The following is a 21,629-nucleotide window of genomic DNA, read 5'->3' as shown; positions in this document are numbered from 1 at the left end:
GGAGAGCAAATGGGCCACCAACAGGTCTGCGGGTTGGAACATTTAGGGTGGGTAGTCAACCATACCAAGAGTCACCTTCACCCATCTCGGACTCGAGTATTTGGGAGTTCATTTTGATAACGTAAGTTGGGAAGTGTTTCCTCCTCATGCCCGAACTCGGAAGCTGCAGGGACAGATTCAGTATCTTCTGTTTGTCAGGGCGCCTCAGTCCCACGATTATCTGCAGGTACTGGGGTCCATGGCAGCTTACTTTGGAGGTGATGCAGTGGACCAGGGCTCACATGCATCCCCTACAGCAGGCTCTTGTATCTTGCTGGTCGCCTCAGGTGGATGACTTGGACATGGGGCTTCCTCTGAGGGGGGAGGCAAAACATAATCTCCGATGGTGGCTGCACCAGGACAGTTTGAGTCGGGGCACAAGTATGCAGGTTGTGGATTGGTCGGTGGTCACTACAGATGCCAGCCTGTCGGGCTGGGGAGCCCATTGTGTTCAGTTGACTGGTCAGTGGTCCATCAACAGACTGGAGACCAGGGCAGTCTTCCTCACACTGTTGGCCTTTCAGGACCTTCTGGAGGGTCAGTCGGTCTGGGTGCTCTCCTACAACCACAGCGGCGGCCTGTGTGAACCGTCGTGGGGGGGGGTATCCGGAGTGTGCATGTGGCAGCAGAGGTGTCGTCTCCGTTAGCTTGGGTGGAGCTGCATCTGCAAGATCTGTCTGCGAGGCATGTGCAAGGGATCAAAAATCAGCAGGCAGACTTTCTGAGCCAGACATATGCTTGACCTCGCTGAGTGGAGTTTAACGCAATAAGCTTTCGATGCCGTTGTGAGGACGTGGGGTATTCCGGTAATGAATCGCATGGTGACAAGGTAGCTCTGTTTTTCAGTTGCAGGAATGAACCTTATGAACATTGTGCGTTGGCCATGACTGAATCAATGCATCGATGCCCAATCTGTTATGTGTTTCCCCCATGGCTGCTGATCAGCCATGTCACCCAAAGAATGAAGCTGCACTCGGGGTCCATCATTCTGGTGGTGCCAAATTGGCCTCGTCCATGGTACAGGGATCTGGTATAGTTGGCGACGAGGCTGTGCTTCCGCTAGGGTCCTTGCCCAGTATTCTGGTTCAGGGACCGGTAGTCCTGCCGGATCTAGCTCCATTCTTGCTTGCAGCCATGAACGGGCACACTTACGGTGCAAGGGATGCTGTTCGAGAGTGATCTCTACTGTGCTGAAGTCATGCAGGTGATCTGCCTCCCTGGCTTATGTGTGAGTGTTGGAGGATTTTCAAAGCTTGGTGACAGGAGAAAGGAATCTCTCCATTTTGATCTTCAGTGGCTGAGATTTTGGACTTTCTTCAGGGAGGTCTGGAGAAAGAGTTGGCGGTGGCATCGTTGAAGGTGCAGGTTGCAGCCTTGGCTTGTTCTTGGGATCTCATAAGAGGCAAGACCTTGTCTTCTCTTCCGGACATGGGATGTTTTCTGAGGGGCGTTAAGATTCTTTGTCCACCTCATCGGATGATTGTTACACAGTGGAATCTTCGCTTGGTTCTGGAGGCCTTGGTTTCTGCGTCTTTTCTGTATTCATTTTACGAAAAAAAAAGACCATAAGGCAGAGCAAGATTTGTTTTCTTCCTCCTTTCCTCTCACGCTTGGTGTTTTGATTAAGGTGTGCAGTCAGAGAACAGCCAGGGGGACATGTAGACGATTAGCTCATCTGCTTTGACAGGTGGATACTGGCTGGCTGAGGGTGTGCACAGTGCTATTATACAGAAATCAGAAATTGTCTGTCTCCATCTCATGGTAGGCGAGCATAACCCAAGTGTCAGTGTCTGGAGGGCCTAAAGGAAAGAAAATTAGCAGGTAAGGTCTAATTTCTCCTTACATTGAGTGCCCATAAAACTGCGCCAAGCTAACCTGTATTTAAGGCCTAGCACACTTTATTGCATCAGGCCCACTTTAATGTATATAAAAGCCCGCTGGTTTGTATGCCACCCTTAGTTACTAATGCCATTGTTAAACTAGAGACGGGCTAATTTAGGGAGTTTAAATTCATACAATGCCAGGAAAATACAGAACATCTCTGGTGGTAATATTGGGGATTCCCAGAAAGCATCAAGTGTTGAAGCATCCATCAGACTACTTTTAGAAGTTTTTACTTGTGTGTTAAGTCTCTTGTATAGCCAATGAGTTGGGGGGGGGGGGGGGGGGGGAGGCCGGGGTGAATTGTTTTGTTTTGCTAAGGAACAAGTAGAGAGGTGTGGTAGCCGTGTTAGTCCACTAAGGAACAAAAATCCAGGAAGTTTGTGTGTGGTGGTTGTCATATTTTCTTTATTAAGCTATCTTTTAAATAATCTTTACTTTTTTTTTTTTTTTTTTTTTTGTAGGTTTCAATCAATTTTGGACCATACTTCAAATATCCTCCAAAAGAAATCAGTTACCGCCCAGTAAGTACTACCTGGCAATGAGCTTGGTGTGTGTGGAGGGGGTGGAAGTCCATCTCTAGAGTTTTCCTATACTACAGGACTTCATGGTTGAATTTGCCATAAAGAGGTAGTAAATCTCTTTTGCTAATCTCAATGGAAGCAAATGAGCTTGGAGGAGTTTGCCCCTTTTTTGACTCTGAAATGGAATTAAGAATTTTTTGTTTAGTTCATAGTTTTATTGCTACCTTATGGGTTCTTGCTTGGGAGTTAGTCTCCAGAAGGACACAAAATTCCTTTCAAGGGAAAGGATAAGATGAAATAATTACATTCCTTTGCTTCCAGTGAGTGACAAGGTGCTGTATTTGTGTGTGAATTGGCCTGTTTGTGTGTTGCACATGACTACTAGGATCAGGCCTAGGGACTAAAATCATCCTGCTGTCTTCTTTGTTTTGTCCACAGATGAGTGACATGGGCTGGGGAGCTGTGCTGGAGCACACACTAGCAGATGTTCTGTATCATGTAGAAACAGAAGTAGATGGCAGGCGAAGTCCACCCTGGGAGTCATAACAATTACTAGATTTTATGGACTCTACTACATTTGTTTTCCTATTTTTAGATGCTATGGAAAAGAGAGAAAAACTTTGCTACCCTGCTCTCTTAGCTTCTATTCCCAGTAGGTTATAGTCATACAAGCTAGAGTTTGTTGCCAGGTACTAGTTTGGAAATTAATGCCATATTAGATGCGCTCCTCGGGTGAGTTTATTTTACAAGTTGGATCATCCAGTCACACCAACAAGGCTTATAATGTAAGAAAAAAAATGTCTGAAAGTTGTGGATAAATTGTACCTTTTACAAAATCTGAGCCTGCTTTGTAGAATTCCTGTGTCTTGGTACTTGAACTGTAGGTTATATTCCCCCTTTCCTTTTTGTCCACTCCAGACCAGGGGCGTAGCCAGACCTTGGCAGGAGGGGGGTCCAGAGCCCAAGGTGAGGGGTCACATTTTAGCGCGCCCCCCCCCCCCCCCCCCCCCCCGCCACCAACTTTGATCGTCAAAGTTTGACCCCCCCCCCCCCCCCCCCCCCCCCGCTGACTACCCACCGCCAACCCGCCATTGCCTACCTTTGCTGACGGGGGACCCCAACCCCCGTCAGCCGAACCGAGGTCCTCTTCTTCCCAATCCCGCGCAAGGCTTCGTTTTAGTCTGACGTGCGATCTGCAGGGCTTCGTTCTATTTCTGTCAGACTAGAACGACGGCGGGTTGGCGGCGGGAGGGGAGGTCGAGAGGGTCGTCGGCAGGTGGGTCCAGAGACAAATCTACAGGGGCCCAGGCCCCCGTGACCCCATACTGGCTACGCCACTGCTCCAGACCAATAAGTTATGTGCATCTACTAGTGGAAAGGATGGGGAAAAAATTAGTTCCAAGTAATTTGCACCTTGCCTTCAAACAGATGGTAAATGGATTGTGCAGCTCCTGGCTGGTGGTTTTCTGGTGGCTCCTGGCTGGTGGTTTTTTGGTGGCTCCTTTCCTGGCTGGTCTGGGTCTTGGTGAGCAAGGAGTTTTGCTGGTTTAAAGGCGCATGGCATTTTATCAGGTTGTGTGGGTGAGGATTGATACCCAGTGGTGCTGGGTCCCTCATCCACCAGCCAGTGTTATCAGCTCCCTCCACTTTCCACCTGCACTTCTGTTGGCATTATTTGCACGAAGAGACTTTTATGAAGCAGGATTTGTTCCTTTGCTGTTTTTAACGGTATTTGGCTAGTATATGGTCTTCACTTTTTCATCATACAGGTAAGCTCGGGTATTATTTCATATTCTAGACTTTGACCATCAGGTGCTCTGCCTTTTTGGTAGGTAGCTATCTGCCCCATTGATTGGCACAGTTTGAAGCATTTAAAAAATGTTACCTGGCTTAAGTGTTTTTTTCTGAACTCTGTAGAGGAGTTTATCAGGTTTTGTCACTTAAATGTGAGTCTGGGATTTTTGTCTCCCTGCTCGTGCCACCATTTTGAGCAACAAAGGCAGCCGGAGGGAAACAAACGCACATTATGCCAGACCAGTCTTCTGAGCGTTTCAGTTTTAACCAGTTCTGCACATCAGGCACTATCAGTTATGGCATAGCTACTGCGGACTTTCTGGAGGGGAAGCTGTCACAGACGGGAGGGTTCTCGTTCCTCCCACAATCTGTTCTATGGGGCGTTTGTGTACACCCTCTGTTGCTGTCCTCTGTCTCTTCATGGCCCCTGGTAAGGCTTATTTTTAAGGCAGCCTTGTGTACCAGGAGATGCTAGAGTGCATAACCTTTGCAGCTGCATTCTTATGGGCCCTTGATGGCAGTTCTAGCTTGTCTTTTGTGGGATGGCAACTGCTGCATACCTTAGGCTGGCTTTTCTAATGTGGTCCTAAGCTGGCAGCCTCCAAGACGACTTGTGGCCGCTGCCTTTTCAGTCATTGCTGTGTCCATGGTCCTTTTGCCTCCAAGAAAGTAGCACTTGTGCTGCTTTAGTGCGGAGTCCCGCTGGGGACAACGGCCATCTTAGCACCTGAATGTCCTCGGATTCACCAGGGTGTTCTAGCCTTATGCCTAGGCTAGGTTTACAATGGGCTGTATCTCGGCACTTTTCCCTTTTGGGGTTTCTCTGTGCCTATAGCCTTTTCGCAAATGCCACATCCTCGGTGGTTACTGTAAGTTGACCACTATCTTTTGGGGGCACCCCTTTTCTGTACTTCTGTTGGGGCAGTGGCCTCTCAGACTATGGGGCAGTTCCACCCTATCAGCTGACACTGGCAGTGGTGTCCCGGGCTTGGCAGCAACTTTTTGATCAGCAAGGTAATAGCTGCACGATGCGCTCACTGGAGTGATTTTCTCTGAGGTTGCACATTGGCTGCAGTCTTAGTCTGCTTGATTTTGACAGATTCTCGGCCTGTGCGGTGATGGTGCCCTTTAGACTGTGATGGTTTAGCAGCCTCTCAGCCTTCAAGGTGTCTACTTCTTTTTGGTTTCTGCTCTGCATTGGAGACTAAGGTCTTTCTGCTATTGGCTGCACAATAGCCATTTGCTTATTTCTGTGGAGGCCTGCGTTCTTGTGGGCTACAGTCTTCGGCATCTGTGTTGGCCTGCTTGCCTGTTATGGAGTAACAGCATCTTGGTCGGTGGCAGGGTGACAGCATCTCTGTGTGCTGCTTGTTGCTACAGTTCACAGCATTTAGTTGGCTGTCGAGAGACAGCATTTTTGTCTTCTGCAGATTCCACCATCTGGGTATGCTGCATGGTTCCAGTGTCGCGAAGGCTGAGGGCTCATTCTGTCCTGGTATGGTACCATGTGCTTCCATACTGGTCACAGCAAGGTGACAGCTTCTGGCTGTGCTGTACATGCCAGTGTTCTTCAGCACTTCTAGTAGCACTGCCCTTGTAGTCTGCAGTGTGGAGGCACACTGGATATCTGCAGGGTGGCAGTGTCCAATCTCTGATACAAGGCCTGTCCTTTCTTAAAATTGGTGTTCCTTTTTTCTTATTCCTATATAGTGTTGTACACCAGTGTTTCCTAAGTCGGCCCTGGAATACCCCTTGCCAGTCAGGTTTTCAGGATATCCACAATGAATATGCATGAAATTGATTTGCATGTACGGCCTCCATTGTATGCAAATCTATCATGCATATTTATGATGGATATCCTGAACACTTGACTGGAATGAGGTACTCTGTGACCAACTTAGGAAACATTGTTGTACACCGCTTTGATTTGTTTTGAAAGACTGTATATCAAGCACCCTAATAAACAGTGTATCAGGTTGTCCTCATTGTTTGTTGCTACAGCATGGTAGTTTTCTTGGATGCTTCAGAGTGGCAGCCTCTTGTTAGGTTTATGGTGTCAACTTGCCTTGGTAATTACACCCTTGCAGAGCATTAAAGGGTGGCTGCAAAGTGGCAGTGTCCTTGCCTTCTCCAGGGGTAGATACTTTCTTGGCTGTGGTACAACTGCAGTATCCATCCATGCTGTAGAGCATTGTCTCTGAGTCTGGCACCTATGGTGGCCTCTTCATTTCAGCTACAGGGTATGCTGTCTTGTTAACAGTACTAAAGGGTGATTGTTCCCTTCTCCTTCACTGAGGAACTTCTCTGATATGGGGCATAGTAAGGTCTTAACTTTTTGCATTTGAGCAGCTCACACTGCTCATGGCTCCTTCCTCTTGTTACGAGGGTAAAGATAAAAAATAGCGAGATCAATAAGACACTTCCAAGACACCGTGGAGGCGAGTAATAGATAATACTTTATTTAAAAAACAATGTTAAAAAAACTGAAAAGACTCTGCACAGTGCCGTGTTTCGGTGAAAAACACCTGCTTCAGGAATCTGTCTGTTGTGTAAACCAGTGAATGGGGCAACATAAGCGAGGAAGCCAAATCAAGCCTTTAAAAAGACTAGTGATAGTGAATGCACCAAGCATAAGCTTAAAATGACAATAGAGACTGTGAGAAGAGTCAACTACTGTAGTGCTAAACAAAAAACACTGAGGCAGCGATGACATGGCAGTAAAGGCTCTGTGCCTACCATCTTCATGGACATTATGCAATTCTGTACACTATTTGTATTGCCTAACATTGTTTGGCTATTCAAAATACTGATCATTCTAGGCTGAATGATACCCTTAAGGGGTGAATTACTTGGAACTATAATTTTTTTTTTCTCTGTTTCCTTCTGCTGGTAGATGAACATAACCTATAGGTCTGGACTGGTCTGGTAGGACTAAAAGGAATAAAATTGTCATCAGGTATGACAAGTTTTTGTTTTCCACTTTTCTACTCTGCAGGCGCATCCTGTAGTAGGAAAGTAATTAAGGCTAACAATACAAAGCTGACATAAAACTGCTGAATTTAGAGGTGGATTTCGGTTCTGGATAGACTGTACCTCCTGACAAGATGTTACTTGCCAAAGCTATTTGTTCATTTAGTGATAGTGTTTCTGTGAAATAGTATATGGACCAGGCAAGAACTGATAATGAGAGCAATCCATCCACACAGCTAGAACTTGGTGTATTGCTGCCCATCTCCACTGTGGTAGATTTCCAGAAAAGTAGATCAGAACTCTAGTCCAGTGTGAGAGGGCTCTTTAAACCTTCTAATTTGTAGACTCTCTCACCACCCCCCCTCCCAGTTTAGGAACAGATTTTTTAAAAATAGCTATTGCTTGCTGCCAACACCTTATCCTTTTGTGTCAGATTTAACAAATGTCAGTGTCAAGTATCAGGTTGGTACAGGTGCCATGCAGCTTGTGAGCTGTCTTCTGTATAAGTGTTGAGCAGGTGTTTTAAATTGTATACAGGAAATGAAAGAATTAATGCTCAAATAAGATGGCCTGGTTGTAGTACATCTACCATGCAGTTTGTCTCAGCTTGCTGATGTATTACAATGGGGAACAGATGTTACAGACTCGTATTTAAATTTTTTTTTATTGTAAATAGTTTTTCATAATTGAAGTTCTAATGGTATCAAACTGAACACTGGAAACGTGAATTTTAATTAATAAAATAAAAATGAATCTTGACACGCCTGTGTGACTTTACAGCACTCGTGGTAGAAAAACTGCATTTAAGAGATTGTATCAAATATTTTTTTGAACCACTTTTTCTTCCTCTTGCATGAACACTGGGCTGCAGCATTTTCTCTAGGAGGATGTCTAGTTTGGTACACTAGTCTGTCTACAGCAGCAGTGACTGATAATACCAGCTGAAACCATGATTCTAGTTTCACTTTGCCATTGTATCCCCCCCCCCCTCCCTGTGCAGATCATGGCCTGTGTTTTTTCTTCCATTCATATGCCTACGGTCAAACACAAAGTATGCCATAGCTCTCCGATTAGGAGGAATGTTTTACCAATGTTCTATTTTAAAAGTGGTGGTGTTTATCAGCTAAATCTGCCTACTGTGGCTGGGCCATGAACTTTTGATTTACTTCATCTGAAGGTGTTTGCTATTGCCACAAAATACTTCTCAGTTAGTGATTTAAAAAAAAAAAAAAAAGTCTATGGCTTAATGTAGCACAGAAAAATGTCCTTGCCACACCAGTTCTAAGCAGAGTTGGGTTGCTTAAGTTATAACAGTAGTCTTTAGAGGATAGTATTTCTTCCTCCCTCCCCCCCCCCCCCCCCCCTTTGTTACACATGGTCACACATACACTCGCTCTCTCTCACAAAGGAAAAGCAGTTTAGTAAACACCATTTTAATGTTGCCCTTTAAATTAGGAATACAATACGGTGAAAGAGGTGTACATTGTATATCCTGTGACCTTATCACCTAGTCTATATACAATTAATTTACATATTTTACATAATTAAAGCTACAATTCTTGTTATACAGAATGAATAAATATCAAAGTACAGTTTCATTTTAATAAATAGATACCTGCAAGGTGCAGCTTAGCCATAGCTTGACTGAGGCATTTTATTCTAGTGTTAGCTGTAGTTTTTTTTTTTTAATGGGAGTGATTTGTAATACAGGAAATGGTTTCTATAGGGCTGTTAGTGGCAGGCAGTATCAGCTAGTCCTGGAAAAAGTACTCCAGTTCCTACTTCTACTGCAGTCTTAAACCAGAGGGGTACATACATGCAGGAAGATTACTGCTGTTACCTCAGTGGTACGATACTTCCCCCCCTGAAAACAGTTTTTCTACTGAGTTGCAAATACATTTAGGGCTGGATTCTATAGATTGTGTGCAAAATTGCATGAACCAAAAGGTAACTGTTAATTTTTAATACATATCTTTTACCATTTTAGGTGGTTGTAATTGAGTAATATTATAATTTGTATGTTAGTGTTATCCATTTTTTAAAAATCTTTTATTGTAGATTCCTGAGGCAGGTACTTCTGTGCTGAAATATGGCACCGTGTCGAGTCTTATATAGTGTGGCAGATAAACGTGTGTTTATCCCATTGTTTGTTCAGCCTGCTTCCTTCTGTTTTTTTGTCTGTGCAAAATTGCATGCCATCTTGAGCTGCGTGTACAGTTAAATTAGCAGCAATAATTGGGTGCTAACAATTTATTGGCATTGCCAACAATTTGGATTTTCACATGCATCTTGCTAAGCTCCATTCTTTGTAAGCTTTTCACGTAGATCTTTAGTGTGCAACTCAGAAGGGGGCATGGTCGTAGTCGGGGGCATTCAGTAAAGATTCGTGTAATATTACTGAATACCTGGGATCCACACCTAACTCTCATACCAGGTTTCAGTTGGTGTAAATCCTTACGCCCGAAGTTGGGCATGGATCCCAGCGCTACATGCTGTTGTGTAAAGGGTGCTGATCCCAGAACGCCAAGTATAGAATACTGTTCAGTGCTGATTTTTTTTCGGCACCGAATCCAGCCCTTAATGTAAGCTATGGCTTTTGTCTTGGATCAGTGGCCAGAAGCAACTGTTAACTTTATTACATCTGAAAAGGTCTTGCCAAAGTACAAGGCACCCGTTTGCCAGAATGGTGTAAGATGCATATGGTTGGTGTGTCTTCAACAGGCAATTGCTGCATTCAGAGCAGGTCTGACAGCCATGTGCTCGCGAAGGTGGTGAGCAAAATTTACCTGGGTTTGAGAGAGAACCTGATTGATGATTGATTTGGGCAGCCAACCCTGAAAGAGAAGTACACATGTATTAGTAAACAGACTTAAACCAGGAAAGAGCTAGCACCCTGACACACACCCCTACCCCATCACTAAATATGGAATTTGCCATTCTTTCGTAACAATTACTACCATATTTTTATTCTGAGTTGCCTTCTAGGTTGAATGCGGATTACATTAACAGCCAATTTTAAATTGGGAAGCTACAGCATAAAAGTTCCCTCAGAAGTTAGTTGTTTAAGTAATTACATTTTCAGTTTCTTCCTGAATCTGATACCGCCTTCCATTTACCATACTGTTGCTTAGCCAATGAGAACTAGGTTTCACTTTTATCTACTAGCAAAAAATGAAAGGTTGTTCCTCATGTTTGACATACATATTTGTTCAGATATTTTTATACATAGATCCCCCCTCTTGCTGTTGGTATGTTATCACAATTACCTTACCACTAGTTTTTATTTTTCAGATAAACTGGACCCTTTTTTAATGTAGAAATGCCCAGGCTAACACTCACGCTCATCTTGGCAAACCGTTAACCAGCTGGCTTCAACAAAAGCTAGAATTGCATTCACATGTGAACTATCTGTTGCAGCATCTTAACTCATGCTGCCTTGCCTAAATTAACTTACCAAACCCACCACTAAATGAGACAGTAGCTACTTTTACATAAAATTCTTAGCTCAGAAAAATTAGGAATGTGTAGTTTTCTAACCTGTAATGGGGACAAAAAAAGTTTTCCCCCTTGGTGTCAATAAGGCACTATTGACAATTTTGCTGCTGGAATGAATTTTAAAGAGTCTGTAAATGAAACCAGAAACTAAAGAAAAAAAAATTTGGCCTGCACCACTTAGAAATTATTGGCATAGTTTGGCAAAGAGAGAAGAGTTATACCCCAGATGGCCCTGTACCCATCCATCAGCTTGTTTTGATTAGAATGCCTCTACCTCAGCTATTTTTAATCTAGGTACAAATTCTAAAGACCCAAACCTTCAGATCGATGCTGAGGAGCCAGGTTAGCTTTGTCTGTCCACGGTTTTCAATATAAGGATGTAAAACCATACAGGTTGGGCCATTCTCTGCTCTGTAGGAGAAGTAAAGTTTTGGCATTAGGAAAGTTTAAAAAGGCAATAAATTTCACTGCACTATTCAATGAAAATAGTTACTGTCCTCTGATAGATAACCCAGATCTCTCTGGGCCCCTGAATTTACTTTTTGGACCTATTTTTAATGCACCATGCCTCCAGTTCCCACTTCAGGGTTTGCTATCTATTTTCTGTGTTGCTTCCTCTATATGCTAGCAGTAGTGATCAGGTGTGTTCTTTTTTTCCACTTCTGGGCCCTTCTATGGATCTTAACCGAATGGTAAGGCAGCTGCTGTGTGCACCACATCAGCCATGCAAGGCCTGCAACCTGTGGTGACCAGTCCCAATAAGAAGTTTAAAAAAAAAAAAATTTTTTTTTTTTTACAGGAGGGGATTGGGGGTGGAGGGAAAGAATGCACCACATACCTATGCATACATGTCAGTGCTTTTCAGGGCAAAGGCAGGGGGAAAAGAAAAGCTTGTCAACTGCTAAGAAAAAAAACAAATTAGAACTATTATTTAAAAAAAAAAAAAAACAACCTCCCCCCCACCCCCAAGTCTTCAATTTGGCAGACTCCAGAGGGCTGCCGTGTTGGTGATTTGAAATGTCCTATGTGTCTTTTCCCTTAAAGGGTGGGGACTCCTGCCTCCCAAACTACATGTGAAAGCAAATTTATAACTAGCACAGCATACCTCACATATCCTTTCTGTTCTGGCATCGCCCCAAATCTGGTGGACATACCAGCCAGGACACAGGTAGAACCCCGTCGCTTATTGCAGCGCACACTCACAAAATCCCTGGGGCCCACAATGTTTCCTGGTGTGTCTGCTGCAATTTCATGGGTTATCAATGTGTCTTTCCCAACTTTTTGCAGGACCTGTATAGGTAATCAAAGAAAGACCGCCTGTTTTAGTGGTATCAGTACTAGTACATTAGCAAGCAACCAAACTTGTTTTGCTTATCTTAGTAAATGATCTTTTGTTTTAACTCTAGCCCTCAGTTTGCTTCTGAGCTCCAGAATTGGGCACTTCAAGTTATGAGAGGAGGGCGGGTCACATTGTGTCCCACTGGACCATTAGGATATTTATTGGGGGGGGGTCTAGAGCTCCACTAGGGCTTTAAGTGTGAGAGGTCCTAGAAAAAAGGCTGGACTTTTCAAACCTGTGCTGCAGAAAGATTGTGGCAGAGTGCACACCCAGGCCGCCCGCAGAAGTCCTCTGTGATCAACACTAATAACATGCCTATATTTGTATGTTATTAGTGTTAATCATAAGGGCAATCTTTCCCCACACTTTGCCAGCAGTAATTTTACAGTGCTGTTTGGGAACAGCACAGGGAACTGTAACCACCACTCAATAGAACTTGTAAAGCGATCAATTCATTCAAACAATAGAACTTGTGAAGCTGTCAATTATTTCAAGCTGTATTGAGTTGCTGTTAGTCTGAGGTTTTTATCACCATCTTTAATATATTCTCAGGCCCTGATGATTAGAAGCCCTGCACTGTGCCAAAACAGCATGAGGCAATAATGCCCCCATGATTAGAGCTACTAGCTCTGATCATAGGGAAAAAGTGCAGGAGGTTTGTGCCTGAGTACTTGTTTGACAGGTCCAGCCTGTCAAAAGCTGGACCTGTCACAGGCAGGAGACAGATGTCCATTGGACCCACTGCCACTACTCAGCTCTGGTAACCTAGTGTCCCCATTCAAATAGCAAAATGGAGGAGGTAGCGGTCAGGTGGATCTCTAGTCCCTCTGAACCCACCTCCAAAAGAAAAATCACTGCTGTCCCAGTAGGCTGCTACTACTGTGAGATGGAGGAGGGAGTAGTGCACTGCCTTCAAAATGGTGGCAGCTGCCCAGTGCGTGCTGGGTGGGGCTTCCCTACCATCTAAGGATGCCCAGTGCAGGGAGCCACCATTTTGAAGGTGGCGGTGTGCTACTCCTTTCTCCATCGTGAAGGGGGGGGGGGGGGGTTGGCTGCTAGACCCCCAGGGTTAGCTTAGCAACTCAGAGCCAGCAGTGATGGGAGTTGTGGGAGGGGCTGGAGAGCCACTGGTTCTCCAGCCCCTGGGCCCTTGTGTTGGGGGGGGGGGGGGGGGTTGTCAGGAGGACTAGTGGTCTGCTGGACCTCCAGCCCCTGTATCAGGTGGGAGCTTGAGGGGGAATACTTGGTCACCAGGGCTGAAGCGATGCCAGGGGTCCAATGGACCCCCCTCCCCAGTAAACAGGCCAGGCTGCTTGACTCTGACCTGGGGTGGGGGGAGGAGCAGAGCCTTAACCTTAAGGCCATCTCTGAGCTGCTGTAGGGTTAAGGTGCTATTTTGCCCCTAAGATCAGAGCTGTGTGCAATTGAGGGGTGCAGATGCTGTTTGCCTAGTACTCATGGCTACAAAGATAAATGTGGATGCTAGTACCCATATTTACCTTTGATCAGCAGGCTGTCAATTTTTCTCCTTTGAATACATTGTGACTGTTTTTAGTAATATATATATTTTTTTTTTTTGGTTTTGCTAGTTTGACATATGCTATATATTTTTTTATGTTTATAAATGTTTTATTTTAACTTAGTCTGTTACTCATACTATCTAAATGTTCCAGTATCATATGCTGTACCTTGACTTCTTTGACATTAGGGTTCCACTCTCCCATCTGCTCCATGTTGTCCACTAGCTCCCGGTAGATATCATCTAAGGCCTGGTCTAAGACCACCTCCAGCCGGAAGACTTTGCCAATGTCTGGCAGGACCTTACTCAGAACTTTATCTCCATTTTCCTAAGTGGCGATTAAAAGAAAAAAAAAACACACACACACACAACTTTAAATTGAGATGTCACCTCTTCAAGCGATGAATACCACCAATTCTACTGCCTCCATGGCAGTGAGCAAGGACTGTACCCTAGTAGCCTACAATATTTGGATACTACAGGGTAAAAAAAAAAAAAAGACCACAATTGAACGACCATTGATCTTCCTTCCCTCCAACCCAACTGCTTCTACTCACAATAGACAGATGGGCTACTTGAAGGTTGAGGCCAAACCTTGATCTGTAACAGTTAGATGGGGGTATCTAAACAAGGCTTAGAAAAACAAATGCTCACTTACAGCTGTAATCTCAGTTTTCCAGCCCTCCTGATTTCCCAGTATGCTCAGTGACTTCTGCAGCGCCTCCTCTCCCTGTTGGATGTAGGACATTTCCACATCACTGTATGGCTTCTCTTCGACCCTGCAACCTAGAACGAGCAAACACTTTGCTGTTGAAGCAGCACAGCCGAGGATAGGGCTAGAGCCACTCAAAGTAGCAGTAGCTATTGTGTCTTCCCCAGCAATACAAGTGGGTGGTCCCATAGCTGCCCTGCTGTGGATGAAGAGGACACCACAGTGGTGTAGACACACCCACTTAGGGCTCAAGCCCACCCGACAGTAACACACTTTTAGCAGTAGCTGGTGGGGAGTCCAAGCTCCACCAGCTGAAGTCTTTCCCCCTGATGGTAACAAAAATGCTACTCTCCACGATACCGACACCTGCGCATTCTCAGTTTTCAGCACAGGCCTGCTGCAGAGTGCTAAGGTGGAAAGCAGTGTTTTCACGCCAGCTGAGATATTTTTTTTGGTGGTGGTGAGGGGAGAACACTTGGTGCCCACCCACTTCTTGTCTAGGCCCACCCAAAATCTGTTGTCTGGCTACGCCCCTGGGACACCAGCCCTATGAGGTCTCCTAAACAGCAGTTCCAGATGAACAAATTAAAAAGTATTATTTGTAGCATTTGTATCCCACATTTTCCTACCAATTTGCAGTATGTTAAAAACAATAACAAAATAAGTGGTGGCCTACTTACTAAGTAAGGAGCTTCTTCTGCGAACTTGATTGATCCATTTACTGGGACCCGGTCCAGCAAAAGCCAGTTTGTCCAGTTCGTGGCTAATGGCAGCAGCCGCTGTTCGTCTCAAACCTGAAAATAGGGAGAGAGAATGTCACTGAAGTATGAGTCGTGACGAGAGTCGTTGTGGGGGATGGGAACAAATCTTCAGTCTGCTGGGCAGGGTTTGAGATGTAATGCAGCAATTCTGAAACACAAGCTTAAATCACAGTCTCTCTCTCTTCTCCGAGTCGGCAGGATAATATTGCTTGTTGTTACCTATGAGAGCTGTTTGACACTACATAGAATAGGACAGCTTCCTCTGATACAGGAATGCCATAATTGAGATGCGACAGTTGCACGCTCTCCCTTTTTCATACTGACAAATGGAAATGAGCAGGAATAACGTGAACTCAGCAACGGGATGATGTGCGCAACAAATCAGTAAACTACGCGCGCAGATTGCCGACTATTCCATGTGCTCCAGTCTAAGCTACAGATGTTCTTTCTAAGCGATCACTCCCTATCACGCGTTTTTGCCTTTTCAGGATTTGATGGTATTTTTAGGCATTTTTTTTCAACGGGATGCATGAAGAAGTTAATTACGAAGGCTGCCTATAAATGACAGGCACTTTACCAGCCCGGTTGTCAATTGGTGTTCCGTAAGGGAAAGGCTAGTTCACACCTGACCTTTCGCAGGTGCCATGCAGGGACCCGTAGTTTTACTTTTCTTAGAGAAAGCAGAAACCCATGTCCTTGCACATAGTGTAGTATACAAAAGAAAGAAAGATTATAAATTAAAAAAAAAAAAAAGACTAAATTGGAAGACGTGGACAGTTACTTCTCACCGATCCTCACACTCTAAACTGTTAAGTATAAAACCAAATACAATGAAGAAAAACTCTTCCTCAGTAGCGCTGGGAAAGACAGAGAAAGGCAAACTATGCGCTGTCTCTTAGCCCCTCTGAACGCCTGCTTAGTACCTCACCTCAGCAGATGCTAAGAGACCTAGATAAGCGTACTAAAGCCAGTAGCAAACGGGAGAGTAAAAACCCTTGCAAAAGCAGTAACGAGGGGAGGCGGGAGCAAAGCTGCATTAGGTACCTTTCAAGTTCCTCATGTGTCTGTAAGAGATTCCAGCACAGAGCTTAAAAGTGGCTGGCAGCATGGCTGTCTGATTGCCCTCTCACGCTGGGCTGCAGGGACAGCAGTGCTCAGTTGCTCTGTAGAGATGCTCTGCCCTCCCCGCCTCCTTATATAGGTCAGTGAAGGAAGAGTCCTGGATTCAGGCTGATAAGGAGTGACATCATTTATGGCTGAGCTCCCTCCCTCGGAGCAAGGACACAAACATTTCTTCAATAATCTGTCAGTGAGCCTTAAAAATATAACTGATATGAAACAGGAAGAATGTTTAAAAAAAAAAAAGGCCCTGTCCCTGCGCCCAGCTGAAAGCATTGTGTAGTCAGGGCAGAAAGGAAAATCTGAATAGTCACTGTAAAATTAATCAACACAAGTGTACTGTACAGAAATGATTCATTTCTATACTTACTGTGCAGCAATGTACAATTCATCAGCACTTCTGTATATAACTATACATTAATCACTAGATTTGTCTACAAATTTGCATTTAATTAATTTAGGAATGTTATTTTTATCTGTATATACATATAGAAAAAGGAGGGAGACATACAAATATTTTACTAGTTTAATAGTGAATGCGTGTTATATAGAGAGTGGAGGAGTGGCCTAGTGGTTAGGGTGGTGGACTTTGGTCCTGGGGAACTGAGTTCAATTCCCACTTCAGGCACAGGCAGCTCCTTGTGACTCTGGGCAAGTCACTTAACCCTCCATTGCCCCATGTAAGCCACATTGAGCCTGCCATGAGTGGAGAAAATGCAAGGTACAAATGTAACAAAAAATATATAAATACATCATAATTATTGCATTTTAACCATGTGCATTTATGATTATGTCATCATTATATTCATTGTATATAAAACTTACAGAATGATTTTAGTCACATTTCCAAGTCACCATTTCTAAGTAGTTGCTGAAATGTCCTGGAGGCTGGTATATATAATGTCATCAAGCATCATTAGAGCTGCCCTGCCACTAGCCAATTATCTTATGAGGCAAACACTGTACATTATAAGATCATAAGCATTGCCACACTGGTACACAACAGTTTTATAGACCTCCATCATATCTCTCCTCAGCTATCTCTTCTCCAAGCTGAAGAGTCCTAGCCGCTTTAGCCTTTCTTCATAGGGAAATCATCCCATCTCTTTTATCATTTTTGTCACCCTTCTCTGTATCTTTTCTAATTCCGCTATATCTTTTTTTGAGATGTGGTGACCAGAATTGCACTCAGTATTCGAGGTGCAATCACACCATGGAGAGATACAAAAGAATTATCTCATTTTTGTTTTCCATTCCTTTCCTAATAATTCCTAACATTCTATTTGCTTTCTTAGATGCCACTGCACACTGAGCAGAAGGTTTCAAAGCAAAGTTTGAAAATGCCTAAAGTGGTGACAGAAGTTAGAAGAGATGTTCCTGGGGGCAAAATAACTGACATACTTCTGTATTTTCAAAACTGCCTGCAGAAAAAGGAGACATAAGTGTCCTTAGGTACTCTTCCCTTCAACAGTTTTGAAACGAAAAGTACCCACATACTTCCCTTTGATAAACGATAGCCGCCGACTTTACACCTGTGTGAGCAAAATAAAAAATTGTTCCTAAAGGATTTTAAAACATGGTCACATGACTTGTCGGCAAACTTCCCAGCTTATAACAAGGTACAGAACTTATACTGTAGCCCATCTCTGAAACACCAGTATTGAGAAGAACTTTCAAAGGAATAACCCTATTAGTTTGGTGTAACAAAATTGACAGAAGCAGGTAGCACCTTATAGACTAACCAGTTTTTTGAGGCAATCTTTTGAGGACCAAGGAGCAAGGCTAAATTATTGCAGACATAGAAATATAGAAAATTGAAACAGTAGATGGTATGGATAGGCAGATTAGTTAGGCCAAATGGTCCTTTATCTATCCCTTCCTCTAAGGAGGGAAGGGTTAGAACAGCTGGTATAGTTGGAGTTTTGATCATTAGGCATGTAGTTAGTTAGCTAGATGGCTGGTGGAGGAGAGGATCGCTTGGTCACTTGCCTGCTGGTTCAAGTGTGGTGGACCTCAAGTGTCACCTAGACAGTGCTGGGAAGGAGCCTGCTGTCTTGGTACATGTGTGTACCAATGACACAAGAAAACGTGGGAGGGAGGTTCTGGAAGCCAAATTTAGGCTCTTAGGTAGAAACCTGAAATCCAGAACCTCCAGGGTAACATTTTCAGAAGTGTTCACCATTCCACATGCAAGACCCAAGAGACAGGCAGAGCTTTGGAGCAGTGGTGTTCCTAGGGCGGCTAACACCCTGGGCGGATCGCCGATTCCCCCCCCTGGGGGGCAGAGGGAGCATGGAACGAGTGGCGCCGACAGGCACGTGGCACCCCCCCCCCCCCAGTGGCATGCACCCGGGGCGGACCGCACCCACCACCCCCTCCCCCCCCAGGAACGCCACTGCTTTGGAGTCTCAAAGCATAGATAAGGCAATGATGCAGGGAGAAGAGGGTTTTAGATTTGTTAGAAACTGGGCAACACCCTTAACCAGGGTGGAACCAGGCTGCTGGCATCAACATTTAAAAAAAGGAGATAGAGCAGCTTTATCACTCACTTTTCCAAATACAATCAAGCAATAAACACAACTTGTACAGAAAAGCCATATGAATGAGAATAAAGAGAGAATAAAATCTCGAGAGAAAAGGCTATTAGTATAATAAGGAAAATTTTTCCCCAAATACATACAGCTAAAGTCCTCAATATTATATTAAGATCCAAGAGGAGAATAAGGGAGAATAAACATAACTAGAAAGAAAAATTATAGGTAGCTGGTCTGAGCGCAGTTCTCCTATACCAGAGCTAAATCCCAGAGGTTACAAGACCAGTCCTGTGGAGGAGGAATTTGTTCAATCTGTTTACCAGCTAGAAACATAGACAAATGAACAGAATTAAAAAAAAAAAAGCATACTTAGCAGCTTGAAACTTAATTACACATTTACATGGAAACTTTAGGAAAAATAACATCCCCGACTGCACAATTCCAGGCTTGAACTACAGGAACTTCTTCCTTCTTCTTTGTGTCTTCCTGGCCAGATCAGAAAACACAGAAACTTTAAAAGAATGAAACATGTTTTCTCTATGTCTAAAGAACAATTTTAGGAGCCATTCTCTGAATATAGTGTAAAAGTCACTATCAATGTGGAAGCAGCACATTCCTCAGATAAAGAAGATTCTAATAACTCTAAAACATTTGATCTATCAACCTCTAATTCAGGGAGCTCAGCATTTAGTTTTGTTACATTTGTACCCTGCGCTTTCCCACTCATGGCAGGCTCAAAAAGAGTGGTGGATGCTTGGAATGTTCTCCCAGGGGAGATGGTGGAGAGGAAAACGGTAGCGGAATTCAAACATGCGTGGGATAAGCATAAAGGAATCCTGTTCCAAGGGAATGGATCCTCAGAAGCTTAGCCGAGATTGAGTGGCAGAGCCGGTGGTGGGAGGCAGAGCTGGTTGGGAGGCGGGGATAGTGCTGGCAGACTTATACGGTCTGTGCCAGAGCCGGTGGGTTGGGAGGCAGGGATAGTGCTGGGTAGACTTATACGGTCTGTGCCCTGAAAATGACAGATACAAATCAAGGTAAGGTATACACAAAAAGTAGCACATATGAGTTATCTTGTTGGGCAGACTGGATGGACCGTGCAGGTCTTTTTCTGCCGTCATCTACTATGTTACTATGTATGTCAATGTGGCTTACATGGGGCAATGGAGGGTTAAGTGACTTGCCCAGAGTCACAAGGAGCTGCCTGTGCCGATAATCGAACTCAGTTCCCCAGGACCAAAGTCCACCACCCTAACCACTAGGCCACTCCTCCACTCCACATGATATTCTTTGTTTTGTTGTTGGCAAATGATAAACCTGAGCCAAACGTGGAAAATTAGCTTCAGGAACCATCAACACTTCTCGTAAATAACTTTCAAACAGTTCCTTTGCCGAAATTGCAGGAGTTTTAGGAAAGTTCAAAACATGTAAATTACAACTCTGAGCTGTATTTTCCAGTCTCATTTCTTAATTTTAAAGCAGTTAAATCCTTAATCATTTCCTGTCAAGGCCCTTTACAGCGTAATATCTGTGCAGCTTTAATATCCTAGAAGTATAACCTCGGCACATCAGCACACACCTGAAGCGTCTTTATTTTGCTTTATTGAATAAGTATAGATAGTTTACTTTCACAGTCAGAGGTTCAGAAGTATTGCCCCAATCAAGAGACTCTGTAATTCTGAGAGCTATATCAGTGGTTGGAGATAGAAATCTGAAGAAAGGTAGCGTTATTGCAGAGGTGGCAGAATAGTTAAACAGATGACAGCAGTTCAGAGCTGGGTGGCTATAATATGCAATATCTTATGAGAAAGAATGGGGCCCCACATGAACCAGAGGGGCCCCCATCCAAACCCGGTTGTGCTCCAGAAGCAGTGGCATGTTCTTGAATCAACGCCATGGCGCCACCACAGATGGTAATGGAGAACTCTGGGCTGCGGAGGGATAGCTCTCTGGTCCAGACTAAGAGTGACCTCCCCAAATGAAGTGCCTCTCACTCCCTCCAGTGGCAACATCGAGGTCAGGGTTTGCTCGGACTGCATCTCTTGCATTGTGCTATGCCCCAGATGTCGAGAAAAGTGCCAACTCCCCTTTCACTTTCCCATTGAAACGGCACAGGAAAACAGGGTGCGTGCAGACTGAGCTAGCAGTGGCCATCTTGAAATCCCTAGCTCTGATAGAGCAGCTTTTAAACTAGATACTGGGGGGATGAGCAACAGTCACTCAGCTCTGATGGCGACATCCAAAAATAGCAAGTCTGATTCATCTTTTGCGATAGCCTCCAATATGAAGAGATCTAAGCCTGAGCCGAGCATGCCTGACAAAATGGCAGCAAAATAGTGCATTGCAATATCTTAAATAAATCATGATGAAACAAGTAAATGCAACAAGGACAGTTTGTTCAGAATTTGAATCTCTCTCAATTCGCTGATGCTCAACATCACATAGGTAATTTTAAAGAACACACACATGACATTTTGATTGAATTGCAAAGACTCGATAAACCCGATCTTACAACTAAAAAGATATTTTGAAGACCTCTCAAATCGAAATAGGTGTAATAACACACATATTAGGTCTGCTGGAAAACTCCGAAGGAACGGACTTCATCTCTTTTCTTATGGAACAACTACCAAAACTTTTAGATCTTAAACTCGAGGCTCCTTTAGAATTTGAAAGGGAGCTTGCAATATCTTGGCATTGGCGTAACCAGATTCATATACTGGCCACTTGGGAAGCTAAGGAGGCGAGTGGCTCCTACAAATGTAAACAACTATTTTTGAAGCTCTGGGACCCTTATTTTGCAAATTCTGAGTCCACAGGGCTGCAGCCTCCTTATAAATAATCTATAAAGCTAGGAACTGGTGGGCCTTGTCTGGTAGGGTCTTTTCTTGTGATAGGGTTTGGGGAGTCACACTTGGCTATTTAGGTAGACTGGTAATGGG

General features: G+C 44.1%; 2 protein-coding genes across 4 annotated transcripts in view; one reads left to right on the top strand and one right to left on the bottom strand.

The window, feature by feature from the left end:
• ASH2L (ASH2 like, histone lysine methyltransferase complex subunit) overlaps positions 1–3,411 on the top strand; it is a 51,726-nt gene extending 48,315 nt beyond the window's left edge. For all 3 annotated transcript variants that reach the window (XM_030201948.1, XM_030201947.1, XM_030201949.1), the window contains 2 exons: positions 2,385–2,444; positions 2,883–3,411. In XM_030201948.1, the coding sequence (XP_030057808.1) occupies positions 2,385–2,444; positions 2,883–2,990 (168 nt within the window). In that variant the 3' untranslated portion in view covers positions 2,991–3,411. The remainder of the gene's footprint in view (positions 1–2,384; positions 2,445–2,882) is intronic.
• Positions 3,412–9,244: 5,833 nt separating this feature from the next.
• On the bottom strand, positions 9,245–16,231 carry STAR (steroidogenic acute regulatory protein). Its single transcript, XM_030201946.1, has 7 exons — positions 16,079–16,231; positions 14,954–15,067; positions 14,220–14,347; positions 13,731–13,889; positions 11,809–11,993; positions 11,021–11,114; positions 9,245–10,042 (listed from the first exon to the last, which is right to left on the bottom strand). The coding sequence occupies exons 1-7, from the start codon at positions 16,140–16,142 to the stop codon at positions 9,923–9,925; spliced, it is 864 nt and encodes a 287-aa protein (XP_030057806.1). The 5' UTR covers positions 16,143–16,231; the 3' UTR covers positions 9,245–9,922.
• Between the last annotated feature and the right edge of the window lie 5,398 nt (positions 16,232–21,629).

This window comes from Microcaecilia unicolor, chromosome 4 (genome assembly GCF_901765095.1).
Source record: "Microcaecilia unicolor chromosome 4, aMicUni1.1, whole genome shotgun sequence".
Lineage (NCBI taxonomy): Eukaryota > Metazoa > Chordata > Amphibia > Gymnophiona > Siphonopidae > Microcaecilia > Microcaecilia unicolor.
This window is presented reverse-complemented; position numbering and strand designations above follow the sequence as displayed.